The sequence below is a fragment of the Octopus sinensis genome, linkage group LG2 (assembly GCF_006345805.1).
Source record: "Octopus sinensis linkage group LG2, ASM634580v1, whole genome shotgun sequence".
NCBI lineage: Eukaryota > Metazoa > Mollusca > Cephalopoda > Octopoda > Octopodidae > Octopus > Octopus sinensis.
The window spans coordinates 89830557-89846918 of record NC_042998.1 but is presented as its reverse complement, the minus strand read 5'-3'; the positions used below and the strand labels follow the sequence as shown (position 1 = coordinate 89846918).

At 33.0% G+C, this 16362-nt stretch overlaps 1 protein-coding gene across 10 annotated transcripts in view; it reads right to left on the bottom strand.

Annotated features, from left to right (window-relative positions):
* Positions 1-16362, bottom strand: part of LOC115223963 (collagen alpha-1(I) chain) — a 317450-nt gene that overhangs the window by 23725 nt on the left and 277363 nt on the right. For 4 of the 10 annotated variants that reach the window (XM_029794720.2, XM_029794747.2, XM_029794797.2 and 1 more), the window contains 4 exons: positions 15024-15152; positions 12954-12977; positions 4697-4735; positions 2985-3014 (listed from right to left, as the gene is read on the bottom strand). In XM_029794720.2, the coding sequence (XP_029650580.1) occupies positions 2985-3014; positions 4697-4735; positions 12954-12977; positions 15024-15152 (222 nt within the window). The remainder of the gene's footprint in view (positions 1-2984; positions 3015-4696; positions 4736-12953; positions 12978-15023; positions 15153-16362) is intronic. The other 6 variants (XM_029794756.2, XM_029794773.2, XM_029794738.2 and 3 more) reach the window with 3 other exon arrangements.

The following is a 16362-nucleotide window of genomic DNA, read 5'->3' as shown; positions in this document are numbered from 1 at the left end:
GAAGATTACCAGAAAATATCAATATTAAATATTAAAGAAAAATATATTAGCTATGTATTACTGGTACATCGATCCACTACGTCAGCAATCTGCAAGAGCAGCACTTGCAGAAATTTCTATATAAGTTAATATATAAATAGATGAATAAATTGAATAAAAAGAAAATCAGATCTTGAAAATAAAATTAAAAGGCATATAACTTGTTTGGTATTATTTAAATTTAAGATGAATTCTCTATATAAAATTTATGGTTATTATTGATTAAGTAATTGTAGCAATTTTGTCACTGATAGAGTTTTAGGAAGGGGTAAGCATATCATAACCACTCAGTTCTCCCACATCCTATTATCACTTATTGATTGGTATCAATGCCAAGCAACTGACTCTATTTACGGTTTGGCTAATTAACAATTTTTAATAATGCAATTATTTTCTGATCGGTCACAATATTCTATGCTAGCAAAAAGAAAAAAAGGGAGGATAAACATATGTATTTATGCAGTTGGGCATTCATATACTCAATTTATATTAGGGTTACTTATTTCTGTTATCCCCTTTATTTTACTTGATTCTATTTTCTTCTTTGTCCACTGATGTGCTGGAAGATATGCCATTTTTTCCTTCTGGGAATCAAAATTTTGGCCATCAAGAGTATTTATTAATTGGAGTATTTGAGTTCAATACTGCAATCAATGAATTACATGTGATTTGCACAGCACCTCAATGTACTTTCTGAAGGTATATATTCATAATTAGTTATGTGGTGACTATCAAATATTAAATATCATCATCATAACAATGTTGATGTTTCAGACAGGAAATTTTTAATATGCAAAAATACTTGTTCATATATGTATTTTTAAAAATCTAATTACTGTTTCTGAAAAGGAAGGGTACTTCCTATAGATTATGAATGTTCTTTTAATCAGAGAAATGTGGAGGTATTTTGAGATAAGAAAGACTGGTTTGATTGGGGCAGTTTCAAAGTTGATTTTTATCTTTGTAAATGAGTTAACATTCTAAAAATGTGTCTATTACAAAAAATGAAAACCAAAACTTCATTCGCCAAGACATGAGAGTCTTTATGAGCTGGAGAATATAAATCTCAAATGGCTTAAATAAACAACTTAATGATAGTAAGAAATTCCACCTCAAAGAGGTGCTCTTAGAGACAAAACATAAACTCACTCTCCCATGAAAAGGAAGGGGAAGAAAGAGAAAGCAAGTTGGTGGAAAATATAAAAATAAATCCTAGAGCCTTTTACAAGTTTATGAAAGAATCTGCCTTACTATGTTACAAGATAGGGCCATTGAAAAAAGTGGCTCACTAACTGCTGACCCCAGGAGGACAAACAAAGAACTAAATATATAATTCCAAAATTCTGAGATCATTCAGAACCAAGAAAAAGAATACCATGCTACTCCCATGGAAAACTTTTGTTCTCAGTTATCTGGATTACTGATCCCAACTGTGGTCACTGCAGATCATCAAACTGACGGTAGAACTCAAGGCAATTCAGGACTACTAAGCAAAATAGATAAATAGATAAACTCAATGCAACTGGGAAAGGAACTGAAGCTCTACTCCCTAAAGAAGGCATGAAAAATATGCAGTGATACATATAGGGAAGATCCTGAAAGGTCAAGCTCCCAGCTTTGGAACTGAAAGCCATACTAACCACTGAACTGGATGGCACAACATAGTACCAAAGATCCTGTCTTCTTCATCAAGAATAAAGACCCAGTACTATAACAGCTTGGGTTTTCAAGGGTTCACAACTATTCAACATTCTGCCAAACAACCTCAGAGATTTGTGAATTGTAGATGTGGAGCTCTTCTAAGAACATCTGAACAAATTCTAATGTGAGATACCAGATTAACCCACATCATAGCAGAAGCCACCAAGAAGAGCAGCTCTGTGCAACTCACTACTTCGCCAGAAATAATGCAGAAAAGAAACCCAAACACACCAAAAATCATTACTCAACTTGGCCTCAGTCTCTGGCCAAAATTAATAAAGATAAAAGATGAAAGAAAAATCTCAAAATAAGTTGAGGGTCAATTAATGTTGTTGATTTCAAGACTTAAAATTATATATGCCATCATTAAGTAAATGTCTAGTCTTTAGTCATTAAGTTGTGATTTTAAAGAATTTAGCAGTTAATTCTAGCAGTTTGAGTAGCTATGTAATGACCTGTGTATCTAGAATATATAATATAATAATAATAATGAGCTTACTTCATACAGTGCTTGGCAATGTTTGATGTTTTATCTATGAAATATATATTTAATAAAAACCAGTTGTGAATTTTAATTGATATTTTACATATTTCATTTTCAGAAAGGTTCAAAACAAACCTTTTTTACAAAGGGAACAATAAGCTATAAAATATTCTATGAGTTAAATTAATGAGTGATTTTAGCCTTAATTTTTACTATACACTGACAATGTAATTGTTTCTTAGTATGTAGTATACAAAGCTTTATTAATCAAAGAACTAGCTCCCACCTCCCTGATACCTTGAGACTCTATCTGTATAATAATTTTACTGAGTTAAATTTGTTTCCGATAACCAGTACCTGGCTTTAAATCTATTAAGTTCCTAAAATGAATATATGTAGGCAATAATTGACAATTTTCTGGTACATCTTTTAATTGCTCAATTTCCAGGTTAAGCTGTCTGAAAGTAATAAACTATGTTATCAGAATAATGTTTTCCAGTGTAGGATTGAAATGGTTTTACAATATTACAATCCACTTATTTGATCTGTACAAATTTATATAGTTTTTTCACAATTTAAATTTAACATCAAAGTATTAAAATATTAAAATGTTAAAAAGTATTAAAAGTCTAAGTTTTCAGTGAAAGATTCTTGTATTCTGATAAACATGTTTGTTAATTTCTGACCTTGGTAAATATTACATTCAACTTGCTGGTTCATAATGAACTAGCAAGTAAGGAAGAGTTTTCAAAACAGTTACCATTCTTGTTTTTCTGCCAGATTTAATCTCCTAGAACATTATGAAATTGGTTATCAGCATTTAAGTGCATTGAGCAAGAAAATAAATCTTTCTATACATATTCTAAAAAAAAACTGATCATAAAGCTAAACCCTTGATTAATTGCACATACTGAAAGCCAGAAAAAAGCCATCTTAGTTTTGCAAATTGGTAAATGTGAACATGAAACAGTGTCATTGTAAAAAAATAATAGGTTAACTTTCAAATTGATTATCAATGCTATATTATGAAATCTACACAATAAATATCTATAGTTAGTTATAATTTTAAGAAGTTGTTTTGATGAAATATGACAAAGGATAGGTGATATTAATTGTTTACATAATAAAAAAAAATGTATCTAAACTGTATGCTTGCAATTATAGATAAATGCAACAGAAGATAAATAATATGAGTTTTGTATTTTATTCTGTTTCCTACCAGATCTGTAATAACAGCACATGTTAGTGAACAAAATATGTACAATAAGAATAAAGAGTACATTTAACAATTCTTTTATAAGAATTTTGCAACCATGCATTAGAATAATTCAGCTAGCTGACAACGACACATCTGTAGAATTAATCATGAGGGAAGCAAATAGCAACTAAAAAACAATTTTAACATACATGAAATACAAGATGCTATTCCTCAAAATTAAATTGTTTCATAACCTTTAATATTGGAACAATCTGAACCAACAATGTTAAATAGTAAGACACTAACTTTTGGCACAGATAGAAAAATTAAGGTGATAATATTGGTGTCAGCATGTATTGGTCTAGTTTCTTCTAAATAACTGTCTTCTTTTTAGAGTATATGCATCACATATTTTTACATTTTTATATTTCATAGTTTTTTGTCCTTTCAACACATGTAGCATTTTTTGTCACAAAGTGACACCCCACCACTGTTTTCATAATCTATCTTTATAATGTCTCTCATTTGTCACCTTTGTGGCAAATGTGGCAAATAGAGAAATTGTTGTTGTTGTTGTTATTATTATTATTATTATTATTATTATTATTATTATTATTATTATTATTATTATATAAGTAGGGCAACTAATATACTAATAGATTTCTCAGGGGCATCAATTGCAACATATATGATACTGTTCCATCTGGGGAATGAAATCAACAGAATTACAATAGTAAGAGAATACAACAAAGTAAAAGCAGACTCTTACCAATCTAAAACTGCATCATGGTTTCAGTAGTCAGCTGAAGTAATGTCACAAGTAAATATGCTGTATGGTTATTAGAATTATGATTACTACATAATATTTTCTATTGATTTGTATACTTTATATGTCATACTGATTTGTAATCACTTTTGGGCATTGGCTAAGCTTCTATTATTATTATTATTATTATTATTATTATTATTATTATTATTATTATTATTACTATTATTATTATTATCATTTTTATTATAACAAGTATTGTTGTTATTATTATTATTATTATTATTATTATTATTATTATATAAACAAAACTTTCTATTTCTACTAGCTATAGATGCATTGAAAAGCATTGAATGAATTCATAACATGCCCATGATATGTGTGCAATCAGAAATTTTGGCATCAGTTTTGTAACAAAGTTGATGTGATGTTGTGCTTCAATTTGAGATTATGTGAACTATCTAATACAGAAAGTATCGAACCTTCAAAGAAATGTTGATATACTTACAGATGGTTTTGGAACTGGTAGTGGGATGCGATTCAGATACTGAAAAAAATAATTAGAAACCCCATAAAAATCATTACATTGATAAAATTTGTGAAAAATATTTGCAATTGTCAGTAAAATGTGAAATAGTTACTATGTAAGTTTCAAGAAAAATAATAATGATATATCAATGTGTGTTTTTTAGTCAAATTTAGTATTAGATGTGGCAATTGAACTGAAAGATGGTTGACCAAGTTGATAGGACACTAGTCAAGGAGTCAGCACTTCATATTCTATGCAATTAATGAGCATTTGATTGGCTTACTGTACCAAATTCAAATTTATGTAGGATATCTTATTCTGAAGATTTAAGTTTCATTAGCTTAACTGTATGAGTCACATGAATCCTTGAACTTGTCTTTATGATGTTGAAAATGACAAATCAACAAGATTCATATAACACATAATAAACAAGATTCATATAACACATAATAAGTACTATGATGACTATGATGTATCTCTGAAAACAAAAATAAGCCACTCATCTATCATGTTAATAAGTTAAGTGAAGTGGTTCACTGAAAGTATTCCATAATTGATGAGAAGATCTTAAAAATTCAAACTCAACTATCTTTGGGAAGAGAAATGAGAAACCTTTTCAGTGCTTCACCCCTACAATAACTACAAAAACACAAGCCCATCAGTTAGTTCCATAATAACCCAATAGTTCATTGGATATTATACATATATGTAAAAAGATGAGCTTAAATACAAAGACCCTCCCTGGTGAAGAATGTACCCCCAGCATAGACTAGTCATTAGTGACTTTAGACTCGAGGCCAGAATTATGCCAAGAAGCAGATCAATCCAGAAAAGATGGATTTGGAAGCTAAAGAACTCTTCACATGGTCAAAGATTTAGGGACATCCTCATCAAGAAATTTGATGAGAGGGAGAAGGAGCTACAGACCTTGGACATAGAAGGTAACTGGAAATTCCTGTGGGACAGCTTACTGAGTGCCACAGACCAAGTCTGTGGATGGTGCAAAGTCCCTTCCAGACCTAGAGTAACGTGGTGGTAGAATGATAAAGTAGAAAAAGCCATTAGAGCAAAGAAACAAGCCTGGAAAGCCTGGAAGGGTTGGGGTAGCAGGGAACTGTACTAGATAGTGAGAAGGGAGGCTAGGCGACAGGTATACATAGCCAAGTGCGAAGTGCAAAAGAAGTTTGCCAATGTCCAGTGATGTGACGATGAAAGAACTGAAGTATTTCGAATTGCAAGACAGTGTGTGAGAGAAAATTGTGATTTCACAGGAGGGAAATGTCTCCATATGGATGATGGTGCACTTGCTTTTAATGATTCAGAAAAGAAAGAAGCTTGGGGAAGTCATTATGAAAGACTGCTGAAAGTGGAGAATGATTGGGAGGAGGGGAGCCTGCCAAATGTTGCCCCAACAGCGGGACCAGCTATCCGAATAGACAGCACCCTGGTAGATAAAGCAATTAAGGGTATGAAACCAGGAAAAGCCCCCCGGCCCATCAGGAATTACTGCTGAGATGCTTAAAACATCTGATGGTGTGGGCTATGGCCTAGTCACCTGTATTGTAAGCCAGGTGGTTCATGATGGAGTCATACCCAATGACTGGCCTAGCAGCACCATAGTCAACTGCTACAAGGGTAAAGGTGATGCTCTAGATAGAAATAACTACAGGGGTATCAAACTGCTGGATCAGGTGATGTAGGGAGAGAGTCTGCTTAGATGAGATGCAGTTCAGTTTTGTGCCAAGTAGAAGCACTACTGATGCTATATTTCTGGTATGGCAACTGCAGAAGAAATACCTAGCCAAATACTCCTATACCTGGCTTTTGCAAACATGGAGAAATCCTTTGACAGGTTCCCCTGATCCCTTATCTGGTGGGTGATGCTGCAACTGGGGACTGATGAATGGTTAATAAGGGCTGTACAGGCCCTATATAGAGATACCATTAGTAAGGTTAGGGTTGGCAATGAGTATAGTGAAGAATTCTGGGTAGAAGCAGGGGTTCACTAAGATCAGCTCTCAGCACCCTCTTATTCATCATAGTCCTCCAGGCAATAACGGAAGAATTCAAGACAGGTTGCCCTTGAGAGCTCCTCTATGCTGATGACCTGGCTGTCATATAAGAATCACTACCAGAGTTAGGGAAGAAATTTCAGGTGTGGAAGCAAGGTTTAGAATTGAAGGGTCTTAGAGTCAATGTTGCAAAGACCAAAGTTCTAGTAAGTAAGAAGGTCTCCTCAAGCATGGCATGTTACCCTATGATCCAAGGTACTTTTGAGTAGGCTGGTTATGCGACACTGGTGTAGGTTAAAGCAGTGAACTCACTTTATTTGCTGGGTCCCGTAATTTCTAATGACATCCTCAATCTTGCTTACATGATAGTAAATAGCTTTCTGTTGCTATCATTTGGAAGGTAAAGACAATGAATTCTGATGAGAGGTAAGTATGATGAAACTAGTTAACTCAATAAGAATTTGATGCTACTAAAAGCTATATGGTTTGATTACAGAGCTTAATTTCATAGTAAAAGTAAGAATACCTTTACTAAACATATACATAGATGGGTGGGCCTCCAATAGTTTCAACAATAAGGATTCAGTTACATGATTAACTGAATTATTTACTCATTGAGTTAGTATGTAAGTGGGTTGACAAGTTCACAGGAATGTGTACTCTTAACATAATTTTCATATAGAATATGCATGTATCTTTCAGTTATAGATGCAATCCACTTGACCAGCTTCCACAGTTTTCACCTATATAATTTCACTCACAAGATATGGATTGGCTTAAGGCTGTAAAAACTGGCATTTACCTAAGATAACATACTGTGGAATTGAACCCAGGACCTTGTGGTTGCAATGCAGACTTCTTAAACATTTGGCCATACTGAGTTTATATAATGTATAGATAATACTCCTTGTACATATCTATTCATCATCACATTATATCAGTAATCTTGTAGTTTACCTAAATTTATGAAACTTGCACAAATAGCCTCAAATATATATATATGAATGATGGGTGGGGGCAGGAAAGAATTGTAACATGTGGCAATCATGTAATATATAAACAATTTGTAAACACAATACAAAGTATTGTATGAGTGTTTATATCACAACAAACAAAAATGTCTCTGGAGTAAACAAAGAGAAAGGTTAGCAGTTAGCCAAAGGCAAAACAGCATGCCATATTTAATAAAAAAAATAGATATCAAACATTTAAATAACATCTGGCAGTATAAAATGACTACATAGAAGAAAAATAAATGAACAGCAAGAATATTTAAAAATATATTCAGTAAAAATGCTTTTAAAAATAGATAAGTTAAAGCAAAAGAAACACTGGAAACCAAATTTACAGCAGCATGCCTAGTATCTGTTAGTGGTAATATATCAAGCTATATTTTAAAAGTTTGCATATACACATGTACATCCTCACCATTCTCTTCATCATTATCAACAGTACCTTTTATAAAGTATTTGACACAAAGGAGGAATCCAGTTGTGGAAACTATGCCAAAAATGTAAATGTATAAGCAAGAATTATTTTTGTTTTTAGCTCAGCTAAACATGAAATTGGAGTTCATGTTTAGGAAAGCATGAACTCCAAATAAGAACTGGTCTGAACCATGACAATCTGCCTGCTCCATAGTATTACAGTATCGTAAGCAGACATATAATGAAGAGGGTGGCAATGATGATATGTATGATGATGATGATGATAATGATGATATATATATATATATGAATATATATATATATATATATATACAGGGTGTTAAACAATGGTGATGATATATACACACACACACACATATATATATACACACACATATACATAAACATACATACATACCTACACACACATATATATATATATACACACATAAATATATACATATATATATATTTATGTATTTATTTAATATATATGTGTATATATATATATTTAATAGTATATTATTGATATTAGGAAATCAATATAAAAACTCCTCAGAAAGATATACATGTGCAAAAAATAATTGTATTAAAAATATATAGATGAATAATTATGAATATGTATAAAGATATATGTAAATATGTATAATTAGAAATATATAATATATATGACAGTTTAAAAGTTTTGAATTACTTATTTTAAGCATCTTATGATCGTTTGACATATATATGCACACATGTATATATGTATGCCTTTATTATATACATATATATATATATAATATATATATATATATATCTACATATATATATATGTATGTATAAATATATGTAGATATAAATATATATATATATTATATATATATATATATTATATATATATATATGAATATATATATATATATATATATATATATATATATATATATATATATATTTATGAATATATGTATATATATATATATATATATATATATCTGCAGACCGACATGAAAACCTCCATTGAAAATCAAAGAGCTGTGGAGGAACAGTGGGTAATCAAAAACATCAAACAGAACCCAAAAGTGTTCTATTCTTATGCAAATAAGCATAGAACCACTGTCTCACCCATTGGGCCATTGATTGATGATAACAGCATTCCCCAACACGATGCTAAAGAAATGGCAGAAATACTGCAGAAACAATACTGCTCTGTCTTTAGTGTTCTCACTGATATTGGCGTAAGAGAAGCGAACGAAGTTGACTCCCAGCATAAAATCTCAGACATAACCTTCACTGCCACTGACATCATAGCAGAAATAAATGAGGTCAAATACTACTTTGCTGTAGGCCCTGATAGATTTCCCGCTAGTCTCCTGAAGGAATGTAGACACCAACTTGCTATCCCTCTGACCAACCTCTGGAGAAATTCGTTAGACGCAGGTTATATACCGAAACAGTTTCTATCCCAGTCGGTCATCCTGGTTTTCAAACATGGAAACAGATCCCTCGCAATCAACTATCGCCCAATCTCACTCACCTCCCACATCATTAAAGTGTTTGAAAGAATGTTAAGATCAAGGATAGCTGACTTCCTGGAGACCCACAAACTCCTAAATTCAAATCAGCATGGCTTTCGCTGTGGCAGGGACTGTCTAACACAGCTCTTACACCACATTGAAGATGTACTCAAAGCCTTGGGAACAGGTTTGAACTCTGACGTCATATATCTTGACTTCAGTAAAGCATTCGGCAGGGTAGACCATAATATCCTACTCTCAAAATTGGCAAATGTTGGAATCCATGGAAAAGTTCTACACTGGATTAAGTATTTCCTGGCGAATGGAACACAACATGTTGTAGTTGATGGAGTCCACTCAAGCCCAGCAAAAGTCACCAGTGGTGTTCCCCAGGGGACTGTCTTGGGTCCGCTACTCTTCATAATTTACATAAACGACCTTTCCAGTGCCGTACATTACTGCAAAGTGAAAATATTTGCTGATGACACTAAGCTCCAGCAAATCGTCAATGAAGAAGCAGACCGAATTCAACTCCAGTCTGATCTATATGCTGTGAGTCAATGGGCAGACAGAAACAAAATGCAACTGAATGAGGGAAAATTTGAGCTGATGCATTTTGGAAGAAATTCCTCACTAAAACAGCCATACTCTCTTCCTTCAGGGGAACCGCTCACAGCCTCTAACAATATCAGAGACCTGGGTGTCATTGTTGATGACGATCTCAGTTGGAGTGCACACATCAACAAGAAGGTTGATATAGCTCGTAGAATGAGTTCCTGGATCTTAAGAACTTTCCGGTCCAGAGAACAAGGTGTCATCATACCACTTTTCTCCTCCTTTGTACGGCCACACCTCGAATATTGCTGCCCACTGTGGTCTCCCCATACAAGACAAAACATCTCCAGGTTTGAGTCATCCCAGAGGGCACTCACTAGACGAATTGAAGGCATGGCTGCTCTCGATTATTGGGATCGCCTTAAAGCCTTGAAACTTTACTCTCTCCAGCGTCGCCGTGAGTGGTACATCATTTGTACGATGTGGAGAATATACCGCCAACTTTGCCCAAACGGCCTTAACATTAGCTTCAAGGTTCATCCAAGACTGGGACCACGGGCCATACGTCCCCTGCCCAATTCAAGATCACAGCATACATGTGCACTGCAACATAATTTCTTTTCCTCAACAGGCCCTGCCCTACTTAACATTGTCCCGAGGGAGATCAAAGAGGAAAAGGATCCCATCAACTTTAAACAGAGTCTGAATAGATTCCTTCAAAGAATACCAGATAAGCCACCCATAATTGGATACAACTCACCCAACAAGAACTCACTACTTGAATGGACCATAAACAAAACTTGACTTAAACAGGATTCGAATAATCCTATCAGGTGGTGCTATTAAGTTAGACATGGCCTGGACCAATCTCTGGTCGAAACATATCTAAGTTTTATCTAAGTTTTATATATATATATATATATATATACATACATATTATCATAATCATTATTATCGTCGTTTAACATCTGCTTTCCATGCTGGCATGGGTTGGACGGTTTGATTGAGGGCTGGTGAGCCAGAAGGCTACACCAGGTTCCAATACGTATATATACATCTATATCTATATCCATATAATCTATATCCATGTATATATATGGTCCTCTGGCGGACATTCGTCCTCAGCTGCCTGGATTACTGCTCACAGCTATGGTCACCCACCAGAGTGAAATTAACAGCGGACCTTGAAGCAATGCAGAGAAGATTCACAAAGAAGATTGTCTCTTTGCAACAGCTCAGCTACTGGGAAAGGTTGAAACAGCTAAGACTCTACTCCCTGGAGAGAAGATGGGAGAGGTATGCTGTAATATAAATCTGGAAGATCCTGGAAGGAATTGTGCCAAATTTTGGCATTGAAAGCTACACCAATGCCAGAATGGGACGACACTGCCTGGTGCCAAAGATCTCAGCAATGCCATCATGCTTCAAGACCAGTTACTGCAACAGCCTGTGTTTCAAGGGCCCACAGCTTTTTAATATTCTCCCAAAGAGTCTGAGGAACTTACACAAAGTAGATGTAGGGGTTTTTAAATCAAAGCTGGACCTCTTCTTGTCGAGAGTCCCAGATGAGCCTACCTCACAGCAAGAGGTGCAAATGAGGGTAGCTATATCAAACTCCATTCTTCATCAAGTGCCACATATTAGAGGAGTCTCCTAGTAATAACAGTGTAGCACAAAACGGCGGTGCATCAGCATGGCCGCAGCTCTGAGCTGAAATTTTGAAATATATATATACATATATATATATATATATATGTATATATATATATATTATATATATATATAACTACTACTACATGCTGAATTTACATGAATGTATCTTTGAGGTGAATTTACCTGAATGATCTTTGAGGTGAATAGGATTTCTCTCCTTATTTTAAAAGAAGATTGAATTTTCCTGTTTGCTGGAGCTATATGCTTGCTAATATCATAGTATATTTTAGCAGTCACTCTGACCTTATTTTGTTCTGTTACATTTTAGGTTTTTTTAAATATTAATCAGTAGCTTTTGGTCACGCTCTCTATAGAGATGAGATGCTAAAGGAGAGTCATATATGAGGTTGATCAGAGTCGTTTTAATTTGAGAGAGTAAAACAGTTACCATTGTCAGAGATTTAAGTAATTCTAGCTGATATTAATCATCTCATTTAAACTGTTAGAGGAATTTTGTTTTCACTCGATGGGATTAATGATTAACAATTGATGAATTCAGTGTTTTGTATGAGGTACAGAAAGAAAGTGATTGTACAGTAATTTTCAAAACGAATTAATGCTATAGATAACTAGTTCATAGCATGGGTAGTAATTAAATACTTTATACAAAATAATTCTATTTACTCTTTACTAAGCAGCTGTATGTGTCTTAGCAAATTGAAAACTAAAAACGTAGTGAAAACTATCAACACATAAGAGTATGCTATGCTGGAATCACATGCAGAATCTTTGTGCTGTGAGTTTGACGCTATATGATAGCCTGGACCTATTGTTCCTTGTTTGCTTTCCAGCTTGTTTCAGTATTTTGAAGTGTTTTCCACTGCCATAAGAATAAAAATGGAGAGCTGATTGTGAGAACTAAGTCATCATGTTGAGGATGTGGATGATTCATAAATGAATAGTAAATAGTATTTGTTTGAGATTTTCATTAAGTTTTTGTCATATTAGGTTTTTCTTGTCTGTTTTTACCATTTCACCAGAAAAATGCTGATAAGTGAAAGCTGAAGAAATTGAGTTGAATGCAACTTACCTGGGGAAGTGCAATGCGTCTGCTCTAAAAGAAACATGCAAATTTTGTTAAAATTAATAACAGCCAAACATTAAATGCAGCATATCATGCTGGTGAAGCAGAAAACATGGAGGGTATGAAGAATGCATCACTTGCATACAGTGATTTATTAACATTTAATTGTAACTTCAAAGATTAAAGCATTTCACATTTCTTTCCATGACCTCATTCAATCATTTGTAAGTGAGGTATAGAGGATTGAATCAAGTCTAGTATTTAAAAAAAAGTCAAATAGAATTTGTTACAAAGAAAGAAGAAAAACAACATATTGCAATGCAGTTACTGTAACACTTTATATCCAAACCAAGTAAGCTTAGTTTCTGATTTGATTCACTTCAATTTTATTACTAATAACTGATAGCAGTTCAATAAAGTGTACTGAATATAAAGATGTAGTTTTAGCTAGCTTCATCTGTTAACCAGTCATTAGCTCCATAAATTTTTGTTGATATTTTACAGAAGCTTACATTCAACAGATTTATGAGCAAACAAACTTCCATTACATCAGAAATTCTCAGCCTTTTATCATCTTGATGATTTTCCATAAATCAATAAACTTTGACAACCCAACCCTCTTTGTTTTAATAATATTCTTATAGAGAAGAAATAACTTTTGATACTGTTTTTTAACAAAACATTTGTTTATAGTAAAGATTGTGTTTGAGTCCCATGGCTTATGATCAAGTGTAATCATGAACATTTTACATTCCATCACATATTTATTTTAAAATTAAAACATTTTGCTTTGGTAGCTCTTTCAGAATTATACAGTAACTCATAGGCCTGAAACTGCTGTTCAAGAAATTGAGTTCAAATATTTTACTTCATTATACAATTTCAGCTTTTGTACAATTTTAGAATATTTAAGGTATGTTAATCATCTACCATAGCTATAACAACATTTTAGGTCACTTAGATTTAATAATGGCACCAAATATTTTATTTGAGAAAAGTTAAAAAACATAGCATATCTTTATATCTAGTTTTCCACTGAAATTGTTATTTTATAGCAAGCGGTATTTTTAAAAACACATTAGTCTGAATAAAATATGCATTCCAACATGCTATCATACACATGTAATTTCATCCATTATATGAGCAATGAATTTAGTTATGAATAAATATAATTAAAATATTTGTTATATGCATTATCATTAATAAATATATTTGCATGCATTCATGCAACTATATACATTTAATTAACACACACACACACACACACCACACACAAGACATGAGACATGGTTGTGATGTGCAAGCATGACTGTGATCACAGTTAAATGGCTTGAAACACAAACTAGATTATACATTATGCTAGATTAAAAAATATCATGTAATAGTGATTCTGAGTAAAGTTCTTGAAGATGGGTACCAGGTCATTAATCACATTTTTACAATGAATTCTTCAAGATGCATTTTTGTTTATTCATTAGAAATATATCAAAGTTGATTACATTCTTTCAAACCTTCAACAATAATAATATATTAAGGTACTATTTAAGGGCACAATTTAAAGCAAAATTTAATGCTACAACTTAACCACTGAACAATTGGGTATCCAGCAGACCCTTTCTTGCAATGTAAGAGGTATATATTTACATGTTCCTCTTTTATATTATGACATTGCATTCTTTGCAGAGAAGATAAGTTATCTATCTATTTGCTCTCCACAGAAAGAGGGTCCTTAAGGGATTAGCACATTAAGTTACATTTAATTTTAAACAGTTGTATCTTAATATTATCATAGATAGGTGGTAGGAGAATATTTTTGCCTTCATGACATGTTACTAGTGAATAAAAGAATGTGTATCAAGAATGCTTGGTACCAAAAATGTTATAAGTAGTGATCACAGAAATTTACCTCATCATAATCATCTTGAGATTAAAAGAATTACTACAGCATCAGTTGCTGGAAAATTGGTAGAGTACCTGTATATCATTTCCCTAGTTAGTAAAGTTAATTAAAAACTGAATGTAATATTACAAAATAGAAATAATATCCTTCAGAATCAATGTCTAATTAATACTTACTTGGATTTCTGCCCATGCATCTTTCAGTCGAATTAATAATAGTTCCTTATCATGAACAAAAGCTATACTTCCAACAGGGATAGTTAGAGCAACGTCTTGAAGTTCTCTCATACTGCGATAAGTTGCAATCTATGTAAATAAAAAGAAAAGTAAAATGAAACAAATAATAAAGGAAAAAATCAATACATGCCATTGTTATTCATTCTTATTTCTTTTATGTGTTGCTTATTGCAGAAGCCATAAATTGCATTTTCCTGTTGGCTATCACTCTTGCTGTGTCACTCACTGAATCAAGGTCTAGTGTATGCCTTAGTGATAGCTAGGATTTGGTCTTAAATTTCATTTCCTGCATTGGAGTGATCTTCACTCAATGATGACAAATAACAATAACCCTTCTTGGCTGTAAATATATCTTTTGTCATTTATGACTACAAACATTCATCTTTTATCTCTTTCACTGGTTTCATGCCTTTTGGATTTCTTTTCTATACAGTTTCTAGTCAAGGTTTCTGTACTGTTTCTTGTCATCACCATCGTGATGTTGTGGTTGTAGTTGTCCCAGTAGAAGCTTAATACCACAATTCAACATGAAATAACAGAATGGTTTCAGCTTGAATTGACTTGAAATTTCAAACTTCTGAGGAGAACTTAGTTTTGCAGACTGTTCTTTGAATAAGTTGGGTTAAGCAATATGTATTAGAAGCAATTTGTATTAGAATTAAAATTTCACACTGAAAGCACTGTTCCATTAGAAACCTCTCTTCTCTGTCCCCACCTCTTCCTCATCATTATCATCATTGTTATTATCATCATCACCATCATTATAAAGACCATTATCTTCATCATCAATGCTATTAGCATTATGAAACATTTACTTGAAATAAGGAAACTATATTATGGTATAGCTTCAATGACCATTTTTTAAAACTGCCATGTTACAACATAGTAGTTGCTGCATTGTGGAAGATGTACTCCAACTTTTGGAAATGTAATTTTTATAAAAAATTTTTCTGGTCACACAATAGGACAGTGTCCATCAGTTACTGTAATCAAGCAAAATTGACAAGCAAACTAGCAGAGTGCTCATACTTCTCTTGGAGTGAAATCACCAGACAATGGTCACCTAACTAGTGGTTTACTGCCAAATACTGTTGCAGTACACAACTCTTTAACTATTCTGTGATTCTAACTAGCATCATGGACGATGCATGATAATTTTATAAGTAATTTTTTGCAAGAAAAAGTGCATCTTCCATATGGCATTTAGAATTGATCAAAATAAGCAAATAAATGTTTCTGAATGATAAACGTGTCTTTTGCATTGAAGTATTTCATAAAG